The following is a 21,764-nucleotide window of genomic DNA, read 5'->3' as shown; positions in this document are numbered from 1 at the left end:
AACAAAGTAAAATGACGAATAGCAAACTTGAAAATTTTTCAGCACATATTAATGAAGAGTTAATACCTTTAATAAGAGTTCTCACAAGTCGATAAGAAACAGATGAACATCCCAATATGAACTACTAAATAGAAAACTCATAAAGAAATACAAAAACTACCTGCACTAAAAATAAAAGATGAATGAAATGAAAACTATTTTTGCTTATGGGTTATCAAAAATTTTTTAATAACAACACCTAATTCTGGTTAGAGTATAATAGAGTGGAAATATAAGGATATACTAGAATAAATACACGAAGACATATATGTAAGCCACTTACTGAAATATTGCTATATAGACAAAAAAAATATTCTAACATCAACTCATAAGTACACATAAGTAAAAGAAGATAATGCTCCATGTGACCTCAAAGTTCATCCCAAATCCTGCCAAGGGATAAAGACAAACACTGCATCAAATTTCAGCTAAGAGCATGGGCTAGATCTGCCATACCTGGGAAGTTAAACAGTGCTCAGACCAGCTTCAAAGCCCACCCCAAGGTTCTGCATAGGCTGAGAGGCAAACAACAATGCATATCTACTGAGCAAAAGATCTGATCCCATCCATCCCAATCAGCAATTCCCTCTAACCTTGGGGCCCCTCCTGCAACCCTGTCAAACTGCTGAATTCAAATAATAGAACTACCTGGCCAAAGAACACATTCTGTGGCACGGCCTGATCACAGGTCATTGCAATGCCTATCCAGCTGGTTGGCCTTACTGCAGAGCTTAGCCAGTGGACTTGCCAGATAGCACAGCCCACCAGGACTGAGAGGAAAAGCAGCAGGCAAATCATCTAGCGAACCCAAAGTAAGTTCTGCCTGCCCAGGGTCATTACCAGCTGGTTCATCCAGAGTCACAGGCTAGACTAAATAGTGAAAGTCTACTCCTGCCAAATAACACCTATAAAAACTGGGAAAGGTGGCTCTCTCCTCAAATGCACAGACAATAATACAAGGACAAAAGAATTACAAAGACAGAAAATTATGATACCTCCAAAAGAAACTAACAAACTCCAATCATAGACCCTAAAAAATGGCAGATCTATGAAATGACAAAGAATTCAGAATATAAAGAAGCTCACTATACTATGAGAATATAAGCCTTGAAAAATTAAATAAAATTTGGAAAACAATACACGAACAAAAAAAGAAGAATTTGACAAAGAAAGACAATTTAAAAAAAAGAAATCCTAAAGATGAGGAATATGACTGTACTGAAAAATGCAATAAAAAGCTTCAACAACAAGCTCAATCAAGCTGAAGAAACAGTAAATTCAAAGAAATAACATTTGAAGTTATCCAACCTTCACAAACTCTTCTAAAAAAATGGAAGAGGAGGGATACTCCCAAACTCTTTTTATGAGTCCAGCATTATACTGATACCAAAGCCAGACAAGGTCATCACAAGAAAAGAACAGGCCAATTTCCTTGATGAATACAGGTATGAAAGTCCACAACAAAATACTAGCAAAACTAATTCAACAACACATTAAAAGGACTGTTCACCTTGATCAGGTGGTATGGTTCAACATACCCAAATCAATAAATATGACATACCATACTAACAGAATGAAGGACAAAAAACATATAATAATCCCATTAGATACAGAAAACGCATTTGACAAAATTCAACATCCTTTCATGATTAAAAACTCTCAACAAATTAGGTATGGAAGAAATGTACCCAAGCACAGTAATGGCCATATATAATAAGCCCACAGCTAACATTATACTCAACAGTGTAAAACTGAAACCCTTTCCTCTAAGATACAGAATGAGATAAGGATGCCCATTCTCACTGGAAGTCCTTGCCAGAGCAATTAGTCAAGACAAAGAAATAAAAGGCATCCAGATAGGAAAGGAAGAAGTGAAATTGTTTGCTGATGACACGATCTTATATAGAAAACACTACGCAATCCACCAAAAAGCTGGTAGAACTAATAATCGAATACAGCAAAGTTGCAGGATACAAAATCAACACACAAAAATCAGTTTTTCTATACACTAATGATGAACATCCCAAAAAGGAACAAGAGAAAGATCCCATTTATAATAGCTACAAAAAATAAAATAAAATGTTTAGAAATATATTTAACCAAGGAGATGAAAGAACAGTACACTAATAATTATAAAATGTTAATGAAAAAATTGAAGACACAAATAAATGGAAAGATATCCCAGGTTCACGGACTGGAAGATTACACAAGCAATCTACAAATTCAATGTAATCCCTATGAAACTTCCAATGACATTTTTGAAAGAAGTAGAAAAAAAAATCCTAAAATTCAGATGGAACCACAAAAATCCTGAATAGCCAAAGCAATCACGAGCAAAAAGCACAAAGCTGGAGGCATCAAACTATCTGATTTCAAATTATACTACAAAGCAATAGCAATTAAAAGAGCACAGTACTAGCATAAAAATAGACTCAAACAATGGAACAGTATAGAGCCCAGAAATGAGTCCAAGCATGGATGGTTAATTAATTACCAAAAAAGTTATAAGCATACATAACTGGGAAATGGACAGTCTCTTCAATAAATGGTGTTGGGAAAATGATATTCAAATGCAGAAGAATGAAATTGGACTCTTATCTCACACCATTTACAAAAATCAACTCAAAATGGATTGACTTAAACAGAAGACCTGAAACTGTGAAAGTACTAGAAGGAAACATAGAGGAGGTTCAGATCCCCGTACCATACAGTCATCAAAACAAAAACAAAAAAAAAGAAAGGAAAACATAAGGGGAAACCTACATCCCATTTGTCTGGGCAATGAATTTTTATATTTGACACCAACAACATAAGCAACAAAAGCAAAAATAGACAAATGGGATTCTATCAAAAGAAATAGCTTTTGTACAACAAAGGAAACAACAGAGTAAAGAGACAATCTACACATTGGGAGAAAATATATTTAAGCCATACATCTGATAAGGGGTTAATATTCAAAATATATTAGAAACTCAAACAACTCTATAGATAGAAAATAATCAAATTTAAAAATGGGCAAGGGGCCTGAATAGATATTTCTCAAAAGAAGACACTCAAACGATCAACAGATATATGAAAAAATGTTCTCTGCTTCTTTGAGTTTGATTTAAAAACAAGATATAGTGGCCACCAGAGGCTGGAATGGTGGGGAGAATAATGAGATGATGGTCAAAGGGTGCAAAGCCTCAATTAGGAGGAATACATTTTTTTCCTTTAACATACATTGCACAGCATGATGAATATATTAAATAATAACCCATCGTGTATTTCAAAGTCATCAAAAGTAAATTTCAAATGTTCTCCCCACAAAAAAAAAAAGTATTTGAGGTGATGGATATGTTAATTAACTTGATTTAAGTATTCCATGTTGTATTCACAAATCATAATATAACTTTGTACCCCATAAATATATACAACTTAATTTGCCAATTTACAGGTTTTTGTTTTTTGTTTTCCTTTTTGTCTTTTTTCGTGACCGGCAACGGATCGCAACCCTCAGTGTCGCGCCCGTACCAGACCGGGACCGGCAACGGGATCGCAACCCTCGGTGTTGCACCTGCACCTCGCTCAGCCAGTGAGCGGCCGGTCTGTATGTGGGATCTGAACCCTCGGCGGGAGCGCCACCGCACTTCCCAAGCTGCGCACTGTAGCAGTGCGCCACCGGGCCGGGCCCCAATTTACAGTTTAAAAGGTAAAAATTAAAACCAAAGTAAAGAAGATAAGATAGACCTTTACGTAGTACTGTGGAAAATAATCAAATTAAAAGAGAAAAGCTGATTTTGGAACAGTATTTACACGATGTCATTTATGTAAAAAAGTATGCAAGTATATATTGTGTGCATTTATAAATATATACTTGTATATGCACATAAAAATCTATTAACAGTGTTATTGAGAAATGAAATTAACAGGTGACTCACATTCTCTATTTAAACATTTTACAACAATTGAATTATTACAAAAAGTGACAATATTTATAAAGAATATTTGGAAATAAAAATCTATCAACAATTCCAAATAGGAAATAATATCAAAAGTTCTCACTTATTGTCTGTTTTAAGTGTTTTGCATATATGTTCTCATTTACTCCTCCAACATACCTAGGTATTATTATCTCATTTTACAGATGAGGTAACCTGAGGCATAAAGAAATTAAGCCATTTGCTCCAGCTGCAATTCAAGCCTGTACTAAGAGAGTTAATGCAGGTATGGCATTTTCCACAGTGTGATATCATAGTAATGACTTAATAACCATTAGTTAAAATTTTTTCTGGTAGTAATATAAAGCTGAATAATTAAGGATCTATATGTTAAAGTTCTAAAAATTGTCACATAGAACAAACAAATATGCTATTTCAAGGAAACCATTTAAATTTTCTATTCACAATTGTTGTTTTCTATCATTTCTCGATTTTTGATATAAAATACAAGATTATTTGCCCTACATAATTCCATTCAGTTTGTCAGCAATTACAGTTGTGAACAGACTAAGGCTAAGACTTTTAGTCTTTTACATAACATTTTTCCATATGCATTATGAAGAGCACAAGTGTTAGGTTTTCAGGGGAAACCTCCTCAGCTTCCACAATCATAACCCTCATTCTTCAACCCACAAATTTTATAAGTTGCTACTTGACATTATATCGTCCTAACAAGAGTTGGCAATGTTTACCACATTCTGTACAATAACAGAACAACAATAATAATATCAGAAGATCATGTCTCCTAAGAAGATTTAAATAATTTCTCTGTTCTTCCTCATTTTGAGACAGGCAGGTTGGGAGGAGGTTGGTTACAAGAGTCCCATCCTGAGCCTACCCTTTGTTCATACTATATTTCAGTTGTACTGGGGGGCACATCTACTGAAGTGATGGTATGGCCATACTTGTTATGTATTTCCATGGGTGTACTCTGAATTCTCCTCAAAATGAACACATTTTAAAAGACGAGAGAACTAAAGCTTGGTTTAAGGAGCTCAGTACTCCTCCTTAAACCAAATAGTGATTCTGATTAGTCTGTAACAATTGCTTTGGCAATTGTTGGTAATGGCAACAGCAGTCTCAGGATCAGATTTTAGGACCCTCAGCATAAAAGACTTCAGAAGCATCAACCACAGCAATAGCCTTTAACAGCACTTTTGCTATCAGCAGCAATAAGAGAGGCATAAAAATAATAATTACCATTTATTAATCACCTAAGTTCCAGGCATTATATTAGGGACTTTACATAGGTTATCTCCTTAAATCTGCTCACTAACCCTATAAGGTATGTATTATTATCCCTGTTTTAAAGATAGGATAAGAAACTTGATCAAGGTACATTAGTGTGTTTGCAGTACAGTTAAGATCTGAATCCAGGTGTCTGGCTCCAAATTTTATGCTTGTTCCAAATACGAGAATCAAAGAAAATTTCCACAAAGAGAATGAATTTTCAGGACCCACATCAAAACCACCTAGAAATTTCATAGTTATTTAGGAGGGACTGAGGGAAGAGCTAGAGTTCCCACTGAATAGCTTTTGAGAATGGCCAGAAATTTTATACCTATTATTATTAAACCTTAGCCCCAGATTGGTATAAAGCCTGAAAAGTACAGATTACAATAAGACAATTTCATAGAATCGTCACAATAGTGCTATTTTTCATAATAGCATGAACGTGCACTGATGTCATTTAAATTCCACAGCAACAGTAAGCTCATCATAGATTTTTCTACAAAAAGTATCCTTAATAATAACATTTTCATTTATATATTTTATGTGCACAAACAATTCTCACATGTGAGATTTAAGAGATAATACAAAAATTTTGTGAGGGAGAAAGGACACTCAAAATTATTTCTTTTTTTACAACTTAGGAAAACTGAAGCTCAAGGTTAAATGACCTGAACATTAACCCAAGTGCACAAAATTCAATACATATTGATCTAAGCACTGGGTATAAATGCAAATAAGACATGATACCTCTCCTTAAGGAGCTCATGGTCTAGTAGAGGAAGCAGAAACAAACATCTATAGCACAAAGTGATAAATGCATTTCTAATATCTCCAATTATACATTAAATTTAGTAACTGGATTAGCCACTGAAATTATTTTTTGGACAAATTTAGAAAGAGACCTAATAAAGTATAAAGTTAAAATTATCACTGATAACTCTAAGTAGAACCTAGGTGAAAACATGAAATATTTTCCAAAAGGAGAAAAATTCAGAAGTTTGTAAGAAATAAGTACAGTTTAAAAAAAAATAAAATTTATTAGAAATGTAAGCAGTTTGTCATAGATCTTTAAAAAGGTAACTATAAGTACTTTTTAATGTAATTAGGCTTACAATAGAAATACAAACCAGAAGTTACCTTTGGTTGGTTATGGGGGGGGAAATTAAGACTGGATCAATTTTTCACTGAGATGAAAACTCTTTATTCTACAGGCTGAAAGCAGAAAGAGAAGCTTCAAGAGTTGATGGCAAATGAAAGTTTAAAAATCTAATAAAAGGGCCAGCCCATGGCTCATTTGGGAGAGTGTGGTGCTAGTAACACCAAGGCCAGGGGTTCAGATCCCTATATCGGTATGGCTGGTTAGCTCACTTGGGAGACGTGGTGCTGACAACACCAAGTCAAGGGTTAAGATCCCCTTACCAGTCATCTTTAAAAAAAAAAAAAAAAATCTTGTAAAATTTGCTAACTGACCATCCCTCAGCTTTTTTCCATAGATTCTTTCTTATTTCCTTCCAGTCCACACACGATCCACTCCTAGAGCTTAAAATAAAGGCAACTTCAGATCTGTATTTGTCTTATTGGCACAGAAAGCTGAATTCCATTAAAAAGCCTGGCTATATCAAACCATTTTGGTGAGGAATGCATTCAGACATTCATTCAACATATAATTACTGAGCACTAAGTGCCAAGTAGAATTCTAGAATCTAGATATAAAAATAGTGAATTAGACTTGATGGGGGCTGGCCGGTTAGCTCACTTGGGAGAACATGGTGCTGGTAACAGCAAGGTCAAGGGTTCGGATCTCTGTACCAGCCAGCCGCCAAAAAAAAAAAAAAGAACTGATGAATGCATGGACAGATACACAGATGGATGGATAGGACAGAAAAGGAGGGAGAAACAGACTGTCAGGAAAATGGATTTCAATTATACCAGACAAATGAACTGGGATATTGAAACAGGTAACTAATTTTCATTAAATTCCTGTATCCATTTTTCCAAAGTACACGTCTGGTGACTAGTACTTTCTAAAGTGATTATTAGCCATGAACTGTTGGTGCCAATAGCCATTTCACCCATGAGGGGAGAAAAGTCATGCCAGCCATAGGAGCTCATTTACCTCACAATTAGCAATAACATATCTGTGGGGAAAGAATAGGGAAGAGTTCATGAGAATAAATTTAATATTTATTTTGAGTAAAGTTACCACTAAACATACCTTTCAGATAAAAAACAGCTCTTGTGAGGATTTAGATTTTGACAAGATTCTAGGCTGCCATCAGATGATGAAGAAAGTAGCTCTGATTGCAAGTTGTCTGTATCATTCAAACTGGCCTCAGTTACAGGTGGGATCTTTATGTATTTTCTTCCTAACTCCGTTCCCAGGACATTCGTCAATATAATTCTGGGTATCCTGTCACACAAAATAACAAACACTGTACTGTACTGTACTGATGTTTTCAATAAAAAATGTATCCTAGGATGCGGAATTTTCAAACATTGTCATCTTAGCACAAAGTAAACTATTAGAACTATACCACCCTAGAAATCAACCCACGATTGCTCAAATTTTGGATAAACACAATGATTTTTGGTTTGTTTCTAGAAGTACTTGTTTCTTATAAATTATGGTATGGATTAGCCTGCCACTACAATGTCTTTAACTGTACTAATGGATGCTATTGGGGTGTTCCAAATTTTAACCAATTTTTCTCACAAAATATTTTCTTCTTTTCCAATAGTTATTAAAAACACAGATTACTACAAACCAATTCAAGAAATCTTTGTCCTTCTTGTTCAACAGAAAGATCTTTGATAAGTAACTACACACTTGTAACTGGGAAATGACAAATGCCAAATCCAACAAGAAAGACATCATACAGATTGCATCTACAGTAATGACAGATTCCCTAAGTGAAACAGTCCATATACTGGTGGTAATATATATGCTAATATATAATAGCATTAGAGAAACAGTCAATAAATTAAATGCTTTAAAAATTAAAGTATATTTTTAAAGCTCCAAGCCTTTTTAAATAGTGAGGTTTATATCAAATATACTTCATGAGTCTGATGTCTTCTTTAACACAATAGGAAAATACAATCTTTGCTTGGTTAGCCAGTTGTTTTTATGAACAACAACTGATACACTTTGTCACACTACAATGATGCCCTCAAGACTACTATTCCATCCTGAATTGACTGGCCCACACCAAATTATTGTGGCTTTTTTTAGTTCTTACTACTATATTTTTTAACATTTTCCCAATTCCTCTTTATTAGGTGCACCCCACTGCCTTGAGTGTTACCAATATGCCACTAGCAGTACTTTACTGATACTTTGTGAGGAATAATAGTACTTAGAAAGGGCCAAAATGGTTTTTGTTTAAATGAAAATATGAACTTTGCTGTACTTTATTATATTTGTTGTAGAACTTAGAGGTATTGTTTGTTTATTTCCACTACATAAAGGCACTATGTTCTTTTCACTATATACCAGATAGCGTAAAATTTCAGATCTTAGGACAACTTTAAAATAATTTGTCCTCTCTTTATTTTAAACATTAAGAACCCAGAGCTCAGAAAAGTTAAAGGATTTGGCCAATTATAAGTAGCTCTTCCTATGGAAAAGAACTTAGGTCTATTATCCTTTGGTAGCTTTGTTTGTTTTATTCCATTGCACTCTACCATCAATACTAACTTGCTAAAGGATTCCAAATAACTGAACTTTTCCACAGATACTTCAGGAAACCCTTGAAAATATCTGTTTCCAGCATAACCACCACAAAAAAGGGATGCAATGATTAAGTAGTATATATGATCTAAAAACAAAGGCTAATAGTAAACTCCCTAAACTTAAAAGAGGATGAGAAAAAAGGAAAGGAAAGGAAGTCTGCCACCTAGTGTACTCTCTAATTGTACATGAGGATATGAGAGCAGAGATATTTTTCTTCTTCCTTGCATGATTTAAATCTCTAAGGATCCTATTTAGTATTGTCCACTTGGTATACTTAATGCCTGACAGAACTATCCTTAAAAATGCTAGGTCTACTGTGCAGTAAGTATATGCATGTACTGAAACAACGTACTGTACCCTACAAATACGTACAAATAAATGTTAAAATTTTTTAAAAGGCCGGCCCGTGGCTCACTCGGTAGAGTGCGGTGCTGATAACACCAAGGCCATGGGTTCGGATCCTATATAGGGATGGCCGGTTTGCTCACTAGCTGAGCGTGGTGCTGACAACACCAAGCCAAGGGTTACACCAAGGCCGCATGTACTGAAACAACGTACTGTACCCTACAAATACGTACAAATAAATGTTAAAATTTTTTAAAAGGCCGGCCCGTGGCTCACTCGGTAGAGTGTGGTGCTCATAACACCAAGGCCACGGGTTCGGATCCTATATAGGGATGGCCGGTTTGCTCACTAGCTGAGCGTGGTGCTGACAACACCAAGCCAAGGGTTGAGATCCCCTTACCGGTCATCTTTTAAAAAAAAAAAAAAATTTTTTTTAAATGCTGGATTGAAGTAGGAATGGAGATAATGTAGGACCGGGTAAGAAGTCTCAAAATTTCTTTTATCTGACTTAACACTATGTATTGCTAAAAAATGAATCACTAAAGAAAACTCAACTGCCATTCTTAAAATTATTGGAAAACTATGGGAATATTAGCAAAGAAAATTTTATTCAAGTTAGTATCATTTCTTTCCAAATAAATACTTTAGTGTAAATAAAATTTTACTTACTTTTAAGAGATGAGAGAATCTGATATAGTAAATTGATAGCCCATTTTAAGAATTGATGATATACTCTATAGTCCCCTCTCATTACTGAGTTCTAAAATGCTGCTCAAAATAAAAAATAATCAAAAAACTGTAGTATTTAAGAAAAGACAAAATTTGGGTCTAATGGAGACATATCAAAGAAACGTCAATTATGGTTTAGTATATCTATTTAAAGGCCTGACTATAGCATTACTTAAATATGTTTTAAAATGTTAGGTCCCTAAAAGAAAGCTGTCTGTCCAAAAATAGGGAAGCTGGAGTCAATAGAAGACTAGTCCTGTACAAAGCATTGAAAAGAATAAGTTGGTTAGAAAAAAAAGAAACATTTTTAAGGGTTGGAATTCTCTTCTGAATAATAAACGATGATCCTATTCTTGAATTGTTCATTTTGCTGCTAGGTTTTGAGGAACAAAGAAGCAAAAAAAGAAATAAAAAATAACTTTGGAAGATAAATGAGACCTTTTAAATTGAAGAGCTAAAAGTCTTTCCTAGAAGAGAAAAAATTCAAAATTCAACCAAAAATTATTTGAAAAGACTATATACCAAGCTGTGCTAGAACATGCATCCCTAAAACATCAGTGCCCTTGAGGGCCTCTGAAGCTATCAGAACATTCCAGACTATCTCAACATGTCTACTATGACATACCTTTAAAATAGAAAGCACTCTATTACTATGTGAACATATGCCACAGGGAAAAACAAAAGAATAAGGAGAAAATTAAACATGGATGAATTAGATATCATACAAAACATGTAGTAAAGTCCAATTCCTACTTTACCAATGAGCAAAATTAAAGTTCAGAAGGATGAAAACATAAAAAAGAAGCTGTATGGCACAGGGATGGAAAGCAAGGACTTTGAAGTCAGACAAACATAGGTTTGGATTCTGATTTCACCACTTAATAACGACATACCCTTGGGCAAGTTACTTACCATTATTTCTGCCTCTTAGCATTGATCTCATCTCTAAAATAATATTTACTTTGCAAATTTGTTAATATTAAATGAGGTGATAGATATAAAGCAGTTAGTATAATTCCTGGCACATAGTAAGTACACAATAAATAGAAACACTTTAATTTTCACATTATTGAAGTCTTGCTCAAAGTTATAAACTACCCTTTCGAATAGTGCTTAGTTGCCATAATTTATTATGCTCTGCAATCTTGATGACAATAATATCTTATTTAAAAAGTGTATAATTCAACAGTTAGCAATGACTATAGTACATCCAGTTCTTCATAACACATAGCCATAGTCCAAACACCTTTCACCAAATATTGGCTAACTCTAATTTGGGTACCCTGAGGAAACACAGCATTTTGTATAACAGCCTTACAGAATACAAATCTATAAAATGATAACTAAATTCATAATACGTAAGCTGTCTGTTGGGGTACAACTACATAAATTAGCACTGCCATGGATATTCCAGAGTGAGCCAGCATTTCAAAAAATTCTAAAATTTCACAAGGAATTTAAATATATAAATGTGCATATTTCATCTGCCATACTATTTTAATCTAGAATGAAGAAATGAAAAGTTATTATTTCCCACAGTCTATCCAATTTTTTTCCTAAGTATATAAACAATATCATTAAGTAAACAGAACTTACATAACTTTATTACTAATCTTATGAAATCACACTTCAAAATATCATAAATATACTAAACCAAAACAGAAACAAATTTTGAAATACAGTGAAATATAGCAGAAAGTATACTGTGGTTTGAGAAGTAGTGCCATTTTTTTATTGTGTCTCAGCATAGTTATTCTCTGACTCAATTTTCTCAATTAAAAATTGTGGTTCCTACTTGTTTAAGTAGCAAGGTAACTGTGAGGTTCAAATAACCCAGTAAATGGGAAGTGGGGCGGGGAGGAAAGGGGAACCTTTGAATAACTGATAAGAGATATTAATATACAATTTAATGTCGAGAGCAAAAGTTTAAAGAAATGAAGTCCTTGTTTTAAGATAACATAATTATATTGCTAATAAAGCTATAATATAATAAGCAAAAAAATTAGAACACTAATTTAGTTTTCATTTTGCTATAATTCTAGAGTAATTCCTTTCTAAAACTGTGCTATGTGACATTTTAGGAGGGTACTCATAAATCTATTCTTGTCCCAGATGATATTTTCAAAATACATCTTCTAAATCAGCATCTTAAAGTATGTAGAAAGAATTTTAATTTTTGAACAACTTTCTTAAAGAGATTCACAGATTATATAAATTTGCTCTTTTCTTTTACTAAAATAAATGTTAAGTGAATAAATTATCACTCAACTAGAATTTACTGGCTTAAAAAAATCTCAAGGTGATAAGAATACTATAGTGTCCAGAGAGTTTTACTGTCACAATACCTGGAATATGTAATTTTTTAAAAACTTCAAACACATGTAAATTTAAGAAAAAAATGAATAAAATTCAAAAAAATGAATAGGGAAATTCCAAGTACCATGAGCTTATTCTTCCTAATGGAATATGGGTACACCCTCTCCATATTTCTCTAATAATCTCTGGTGCTAACTGATAAAAACAGGAGAAAGATAGTTTGTCTTCTCAAAAGCCTTGTGTGTGTGTCCCACTAGGCTTTCTCTTACCTATTGACCAATGTTTATCAATGTCTGGAAATTTTCTCCCAGGAAAACAAATGTGAACCACTTATGGAGATAAGACCTACTAACATGTGGTTTCCTTATCTAAAAAAACATATGTACATTCCACATACTGCTAGTTTGATATTTCTAAAACTCTTACCCCTTTTCTTCATTATTTAACAAGATTTATTTAAACCAGATGTTTTCTTTTGGTTTTTTTTTCCCTCAATCTTATCCAGAAATCAAAAACTCAACTGTCCTCACATAGAAAGCAAGACACTTAGTTCACTACCTTTAGATCCCAGAATGCAAACCAAATTTCTAACAAAATGCCATTTCTGGGATTGAATGAGTAATTTTGGTTCATTCAATAGTTAAACTTCAAGATAAAATTTAAAGATAAAATTAAAAAGCAAAAATAAATTTTTCTCCCTTTTATCTTTCTGAAATAAGTCCTAGCTAGGTAAAATGAAAATAAGACAAAAAGCTTCAAGTCAAAATAAAGCAAAAATTGAAGAAAGCATAAAGTTCCTATTGCAGATATTAAGTCTCAGAAAACATCTATCCAAAGCCTTACCCAAGAGTTCTCCAATTTCCTTGTCAATCTCTTTTCCTGTTTTTCACCAAAATTACAGAGCATATAATTTGTTCTGATGAAGGAAAATAAGTTTCAAAGAGTCTGGATATGTAACTTTTGTGAGAAGCAATCTCTTCCTTTTATTCAGCATTTATTGAGAATTTAGTATATGCTCAATACTGTATCAGAAATAAAGGAAAAATAAAAAATAAAATATAGTCCCTACCTCCATAAAGTTTACTGTTAGGGAGGCAGAGAAATTAGAATTATAATATAATGTGACAAGTGCTATGATACGTAAACTGGCTGTTTAGCAAGACAAAGAAAGGAATCAAATGTAGATCTGAAGGGTAAAATCAAGGAAGGATTCCAAAGAAGATGGATATGTAAGCTCAAAGTTTAAGACCAACAGAAATCAGTGAAAAGGAAAAAGATTGTTTCTAAGACAAGAGAACAACCAGGATATATAAAACAACATTATACATTCTGTGAGCTAATATTTCCCTCAGTCTGAAGCACAGTGGGTATGTGGAGTGGACAGACAGAAGGCTAAAAATAGACAAAGGTGAGATCATTAAGGGCCTTCTATACAAAGTTAAGGAGTTTAAGCTTTATCCTGAAGGTTATGTAGAGCCAAAGAAAGATGTTGAACTAATGAGTGACAAGTAAGATCTGACTTTTAGAATGAATATTTTGACAACAATATAATGAATAAACCAAGAAGAAAAAGACTATGCACAGGAAGTCCAATCAAGTTACTGTCATAGTAATAAAGGCACAACGTTATCAGGGCTTAACTGAGGCACTGGCGATCAAGATGGAGAAGAGATCACTTCAAGACAAATTTAAGGGTAAAAATAACTATACATGGTAAATGATGGGATATAAATGGCAAAGAAAAGAGGAGTCAAGGACAATTCCCAAGTTCTAATTTTTAGGAGTAGGTATATGGAGAATTCATTCACTCAGATAGGGAGAGGATACAAAAATAGGAAAAAGTTTGAGATGACATTCTCACTTTGGAACGACTTGAGTTTAGGACACCCGGAAATTAGGAAAGAGGCTTGGAATAGCTAGTAGTTCATTGCAATAACAGAAATTGAAAAAAAAAACCAGCAAAAACTAAATTAAAATCTTATTGGGACTCTTTACTTCATATTATATTTATATTTCATGAACACATAATCTAGGTGCTAACAATTCCTGATGGGAAATACTATTCCTCTGAGAGAATGGAACACCATACTGTTCTAACTGGAAAAAGAACAGTCATGGGATAAGGGTGCTGATGAATTTATTGTCATTTGAAGGACAGTTAAAGCTTCCTTTCAAAAGAGTCAAAGGTATTAGAAGGGTCATTCCTTTAACTAGACTCTTCATTTAGATCTGTCAGCAGAGTAAGGGATTGGATTACCTATACTAAGGAGGAAAACCACTTGAATCCAGGAGAATGAGAGCAAACTGCTTCACAAATTACTGATGCTAAGTTGTCTAACTCCAAAATTTACAATGTTTTAGGAAGTTAAATTTACGTTAGGTATGATCTAGTAAGAAAAGTCTCATTAAACTTGGGTTTTTATAACTTTACCTCTTTTAAAAAGGTGTCCTTTTTAAAAATAAATGTATAATATTTTGTTCAGATGTTTTGACAGAGTTCTACTTTTACTTAAAGAAAAACTGTGGGGGCCGGCCCAGTGGCGCACTGCTACAGTGCGCCGCTTGGGAGCGTGGCAGAGCTCCCGCCGAGGGTTCGGATCCCACATACGGACCGGTTCCCGCTCACTGGCTGAGCGAGGTGCGGGCGCAACACCGAGGGTTGTGATCCCGTTGCCGGTCCTGGTCCGGTACGGGTGCGACACTGAGGGTTGCGATCTGTTGCCGGACACGAAAAAAGACAAAAAAATAAAAATAAAAATAAAAATAAAAAATAAAGAAAAACTGTGGGGCTGGCCAATTAGCTCAGTTGGTTAAAGCATGGTGCTGATAACACCACGGTCCAGGGTTAGATCTCCATACTGGCCAGACACCCAAAAAAAAAAAAAAAACCAGAATAACTGTGTTGAAAGTTAGCAGTTTTTATCTGTGTTTTGGCTTAAAGCACTTATATGCAGTTAACCCTTAAACAACAAAGGGCGCCAAACCTCAACAGAGTCAATAATCCATGTATACCTTTGATTCCTACTTTTGACCAGAAGCCTTCCTCATAACATAAACAGTCAATTCATACATATTTTGTATATTGTATGTATTATACACTGTATTCTTACAATAAATAAAATACATATAAATAAAATTAAAATATACTGTATTCTTACAGTAAGCTACAGAAAAGAAAATACTGTTTTAAAAAATCATGAGAGAAAAGACACTTTAAAAACATTTAAATATATTTAAATATATTTTTTAAAACCCCCATATAAGTGAATACATGCAGTTCAAACCTGTGTTGTTCAAGGGTCAACTGTACTGTCATTAAGATTATAGACCATACAACCAAAGTACTGCCCAGCTAATGGTAGGTTATTTTAATTAAAAACAAAGTACCTTCCCCAAAAAATATTAATTTAAGGGTTAAAACTATAAATAGAAATGCAGTCACGCACTACATAACGTTTCCATTATTCCAATAGATTAAGTATATGATAGTGCTGCCATACAATTATAATGGTTATACCATATAGAATAGGTGTGTGATAGACCATACCATATAGGTTTGTGTAAGTGCACTCTATGATGTTCGCACGACAAAATGGCCTACTGGTGCATTTTTTAAAACATATCCCCATCATTAAGCAACACATGACTATATCTAAAAAATTTTGTTATAGATAACAAATTCCTAGAGTTAATTTCTAGTTTTCATCCTCAAACTCCACACACAATTCTTTTAAAAAACAAAATGTTTCAGGTAGATTGGGTTGGGGAGTCAGAACAAAATGAGTCTTATTAGTTTTCAAAATTAAGCTAAATATTTACTATTAAAATCCTGAAGGCAATATTTTAATATAATCTCCTTTTTTAAAAAATGCATGTAAAATACAAGAAAGCTCACAAAGTCAAAGCTGGTGAGGATCAAGACTAGTTAACATTTAGAAGGTATGTTAAACATGCAGAAATAAGAAATACATATACACATGTGTCTATATATATCTTCATTTACATCATAAATAATCCCTAAAAAGATGTACACACGAATCAAATTATTGTAAGGTAAGCTAAATGTACTAATGATACTTGTTTTTAAATATAATTCCATGTCAATCACTTAATGAAGAGTGAACCGTCATCTAACTATGTAATTTAATATTGTCAGCTTTAAGATTTGCTTTGTAGTGGGGTACACCTGTATGTGCAGATATTCTTCAAAATAATTTCCAACAATTTCATTTTTAAGAGTACTGGACTTACATTATTTCAAATGTGGTAAGTTGAACAAAATCAATACTGAACAACATACCTTTCAGATAAATTAAGGCTTTGGTGAAGAGGTTCTAATTTTTGACATGTCTCTAGGCTGTCAACAGATGTCGAAGGCAATGAGTCTGATTGCACCTTGTTGGCATCACATAAATTAGCATCGTTTCTAGGTAGGGTCTTTCTGAATTTTCGTCCTAAATCCGTCCATAGGACATTCGTCAACATAACTTTGAGTTGCCTGTTACACACATAAATAATTAATACATATGGTACTAAACATTGTATAATACATGAATTCATCACAAACTGTAACAAATGAATATCTCCAGGAATTCTAAATTTCAGTTCTTCAAGCAATTGATTAGAGTAGTAAATATAAAACCATAAGTAAAAAAAAAAAAAAAATGCCTAACCATTTTCAAATCCATGTTAAGTAAATATGCCTATTATTTCATTTAAGTTGGAATTTTCTTCAGAATTCTATCAGGTATACTACATCTATGGTAACACACATGTACAAGTGTTGGATTCCAAGCAATCCATGCTCATTCACACCGTTAGTGGAAGAACAATATGCATTCGCAGATCTCATCACAGATGCAAAAGCTTTCTGCACTAAAAATGGGTTTTTGTTTTGGCATTTGTTGATTCAGAAAACATTACCAAAACTAGGGGTGCATGTCATCTGCATTCTTAAGCCTACATAGTCTTAAAATATAGATTAAATTTTACCTTACTTCTAAAATAGGTCAACTTAAAACATTTACTTTTACTGTACCTATGCCAATTTCAAAAGTGAGACATAAATAAATGCAAGCAGTTCCAATTTTCCACCTCGTCACATTTTGCCCATCTGCTCATTCAATATACCTTTGTGCTAACAATACTTAAAGAACTATGTTCAGGTCTGGAACCATGAAACATAGTTTTTTGCAGTGGTGTGAACAGGCTACCAAGGGGACTTAAAACAATGTCAAATGAGGAATGGTTGAAAGAATTGGAAATGTTTAATCAGACAGTGTCTATTTTACTCCCTAGTAAGCAATCTTAGAAACATTTTGTTTGATTGTTTAACAAACACAAGAATATTAAGAAACAAAAGAAAAATGCTCATGTATTTGGCAAGATAAACAGATGTCAAAAAAAATCACTTGTTTGTAGCAGCCACTTGGGGCAATACGTCCAAACCATCTAGAATGGAGGACAGTACAAGTACTCAGGAGTACATCCACAGAATTCACTGCAACACCAAACATTTTTAATTTAAAAAAATAAATAAATAACTGTTTAAGCTATTGGTCCTAAAAGGATTATTAAAGAATAAAGAGATAAGTGACATCTCTATGAATCAATAATAATTCATTCAACAAATACTTACTGAACATCTTCTAGCAAAACAACTATGCTAGCAGGATCTGGAGATTCAGCCACAAATAAGATAGTGTTCTTTGCTTCATGGAGCTTACATTCCAGAGAAGAATAACCTAATTCACTATTTAATTACAATCATTATAAGTGACATAAAGGAGAAATATAGATGATTCACTTCTTCTGAACCAGGTCAGGCAAGGTTTTACTGAGCTGAAGTCTCAAAGAAGAATAGGCATTCTCTAAAGAAAACAGAAAATAGAGAAAGGTCCAAAAAGAGGGACAAAATGCAAGTGCTCTGATATGAGTAAAGCTTGTTCAAGGAAGTTAAAAGATTGCCCTGGCTAAAGTGCTTAGAATGAAGAGGAAATGTGTACAAGATAAGAATGGGCAGTTATGCAGGTCACAGTGGACTATATTAAGGATTTGAGACTTTATGTCAACAACAATAAAAATCTCCTAGTTTTAACAAGTGAATGATGAGATTAGAGCTACATTTTTAAAAGATCACCTTGACTTTTAGAAGAATAAAATGGAAGCACAAAAGGTAAAGAGGAATAAAAATGAATTTAGAGAGGTAATGATGACTATCAGAGGTAGGTAGTTTAGAAGAATGATGGGAGCAGAAACCAGGATACTAGATGAATAAACGGGAAAGAAAGTGATACAGCAAATGTATGTAGTTGAGAAATATGGCTGTGAAAGTGAAAGACAGGACAAGGGCTGAAGATAGATGTGAGGTGCAGGAAAGGGTTTCTAGTTAGTTATTGCTTGGTAGTTAGTTTGAGACAGGAAAGATTTGCGTAAGTTAAAGTACTTGTGGGAAAAGGTCAACAGAGCGGGAAAGTAAAATACAGAAGACAGGATAATTAATACAGTAAGGTTCCTAAAAATGGCATAATAAGTGCTAATATTTATTGAACAGGTAATATATATCAGGCACTATACTAAGCATTTTACAATGACCTGCTCTATTTAATCCTCACAACTACCTATGAGGTACTATGGTAATTACTCCTTCTGCAGCTGAGGAGACAACATTAGAATAATTAATATCTAAGACCACAGTAAAATGAAGAGTGAAAAGTGAGATCCAGAACCATACACTCTCAACTCTATGGCCAGACTGTTAACTGCTCTGCTATACTAGTTTATGACAGAAGAAGGGGCACCCCTTTCCTTCTTCCAAGAAGCATAAGGAACCAAGATGATCTCTTAAAAGTGATAGGAAGGAAGACTTCCGGTCAAGATGGTGGAACAGATGGTCCCCAGAATCACTCTCTCCTGCAAATCAACTAATTTACAACTATCAAAAAGCAACGACAGCAAAGCTGTGGCTGCTAGAGCTCAGGGGAAGAGGAGGAGAGACCCATGGAGTACAGGAAGGCCAGAGAAGCCACAATGATAGAAAGAAAAAAACCTCTCTGACTGTTTCAAGCCCTGGCCGCTTCCAGGCAAGAGCTGCTGATGGCATGGAACAGGAGCCAGCAAAAGCCGCAGCAGTGCCCTTCAGATGATGTCGCTTGGAAGCAGCAGGGGAGAAGAGGGCCTTGGTGGCCCCCAGGCCAGCAAGACCACTAATAGGGTTCCGGTGGACCCACATAGGAGCAACGAGCCACAACAACTGAAAAAAGAAGCCACTCAGAGGTTGATGAGTCATCACAAGCTGGTCCCATGGGAAGTGTTTGCAGCATGGGTGGTGGAGGAGACAGGCCCACCGGGAGAACACTGCAACACAGCAAGGACAGCTGATCTGCTCCCCAATCAGTGCAGGACCATTCAGAGGAGACTGGCCAAGTGCAGTTTGATGAAAAGACTCAGGCCCAGAACAGAATTTCTACACAACCCAGGTGCATTGGATTTCAATAAACCTGGAAGTCCTATAAAGTCAACCATTAAAACCTGAGCTGCACAAAATGCCTGCCCTAGGGAACCAACAGCTAAGCAGTAATTTAGCTCAACCACAGAGCTCAAGTACTGGTCCCCACATGAAGTTCCTCCACTTTAGAAGCAAAGGACAACAAGTTAGTTCCAGTGCAGAGTTTAAATGTTAGGAACAACAAATAATCCAGCACAGAACTGAAAGAAAAAACAGAGTACCAACAACCAAAGACAAAGTTTGATATTAACTAGTAAAGGTCTCATTTAACCAAAGAACACCCAGAACACCTAGAAGGACTGGAAGTCCCCTGGGCTACCAAGCAGAAAGAGGGGACAACCAGGCACACCTCCATCACCACCACCAAGTAGGTAAGGAGCATGCCATAAACATCATCTCCATGTGGATGGCCCACCACAGCCACCATAACAACCATGGCTGCCACAAAAGCAGCTAGATGTCATAACTACCATGCAGATGGTCTGCCAGTCACTGGAGTACATTTACACAAGGAGAGTCACCAGCAGAGACTAAAGAAAAGAAGAGGATGTCTTTCTCCACAAAGCTCATTCCGGAGTGACAAAAGAAGCATATGCTCTATGATAATATTTGGGGGACCCAAACACACCTCTCAACATTGGACAGATCATCTAGGCAACAAATCAACAGAGTAATCATTACTCTCTAAGAAGAGAAGAAATCTAGGGTAATTAGAGAGGGGAGGAGGGAGGAGAAGAGGATGGGGAGAGATTGGACAGGGGCATAAAGAATAAGTATGATTTGTAACAATATATATGCCAGCAATATTGATTTCATCAACATATGTCAACATTGAAACAAAAAAATATGTATAATCAATTATGATTCAATAAAAATTAAAAATAAATGAATAAATAAATATATGCAGTAAGAAAGATAAACGAACATAGGTTAGAGAAAAGAAAAGATTCCAAATAATAACTGTGGAGAGGGGAAATACAAGCTTGCTAGAGAAACACAGTGACACTGTTTTGCAGTTAAGGACCTAGCGAGATTAATAATCATGAATCTATAAGGCCACAAATATACTCTGTTTTGTGATTATTAATTACAAAGGGGAAATGGCACCTGTACAACAGAGATCTGGCAGGCATCACCTTAACCAAGTGATCAAACATAGGACCACCAACAGTGGGAACAACCAGACATTACGTATCCCCTGACATGTACAATAAGTAGTACTTGACATCAGGTATGATCTATTCTTGCCAAAAATGTAACATGAACCTAATCATAAGGGAAAACCCAGATAAATCATAAAAATACAGAAATATGGGAAACTCTACAAGACAACTGGTCTAGACTCTTCAAAAGTCAACGTCATGGTTAAAGGGGGTGGGAGGACAAAGCAGATGGGAGCTGTTCTCAATTAAGAGATTAAGGGCTGAGCCCGTGGCGCACTCGGGAGAGTGCGGCGCTGGGAGCGCAGCAGTGCTCCCGCCGCGGGTTGGGATCCTATATAGGGATGACCGGTGCGCTCACAGCACTCACTGACTGAGCGTGGTGCAGCCGGTCTCAAAAAGGACAAAAAAAAAAAAAAAGAGAGATTAACAGGGTATAATAACCAAATATAATGCATGAACCTCAATTTAATCCTAGATTTAAAAAATTTTTTTAAATACATTTGGGGGACATTTAGGAAATTCTGATTGTATACCTTAGAGTAGATAGTGATATGAAGTTATTGTTAATTTTCTTGATAGGGTACTGTGGTTGTTATTTAAAAGACTGTCATTGTTCTTGGTAAAACGCAAGTTGAACTATTTAGAAGCGAAATGCCATGATCTCCACAACTTACTTTCTTTTTTTTTTTTTTTTTTTTTTTTTGTTTTTTTTTTTTTTT

The 21,764-nt window shown here is 34.8% G+C and overlaps 1 protein-coding gene across 2 annotated transcripts in view; it reads right to left on the bottom strand.

The window, feature by feature from the left end:
- The window catches only part of SENP7 (SUMO1/sentrin specific peptidase 7), a 161,647-nt gene that overhangs the window by 58,207 nt on the left and 81,676 nt on the right, over positions 1-21,764 (bottom strand). The window contains exons 5-6 of one of the 2 annotated variants that reach the window (XM_008566709.1): positions 16,676-16,873; positions 7,468-7,662 (exon numbers count right to left, since the gene is read on the bottom strand). The exons of the other annotated variant lie outside the window; for it this stretch is intronic. Coding sequence (XP_008564931.1) covers positions 7,468-7,662; positions 16,676-16,873 — 393 coding nt within the window. The remainder of the gene's footprint in view (positions 1-7,467; positions 7,663-16,675; positions 16,874-21,764) is intronic. 2 annotated transcript variants of the gene reach the window in all.

Source organism: Galeopterus variegatus, unplaced genomic scaffold (genome assembly GCF_000696425.1).
Source record: "Galeopterus variegatus unplaced genomic scaffold, G_variegatus-3.0.2 Scaffold265, whole genome shotgun sequence".
Classification (NCBI taxonomy): Eukaryota; Metazoa; Chordata; class Mammalia; order Dermoptera; family Cynocephalidae; genus Galeopterus; species Galeopterus variegatus.
The sequence above is the reverse complement of the archived record's forward strand: the minus strand, read 5'-3'. Positions and strand labels throughout refer to the sequence as shown.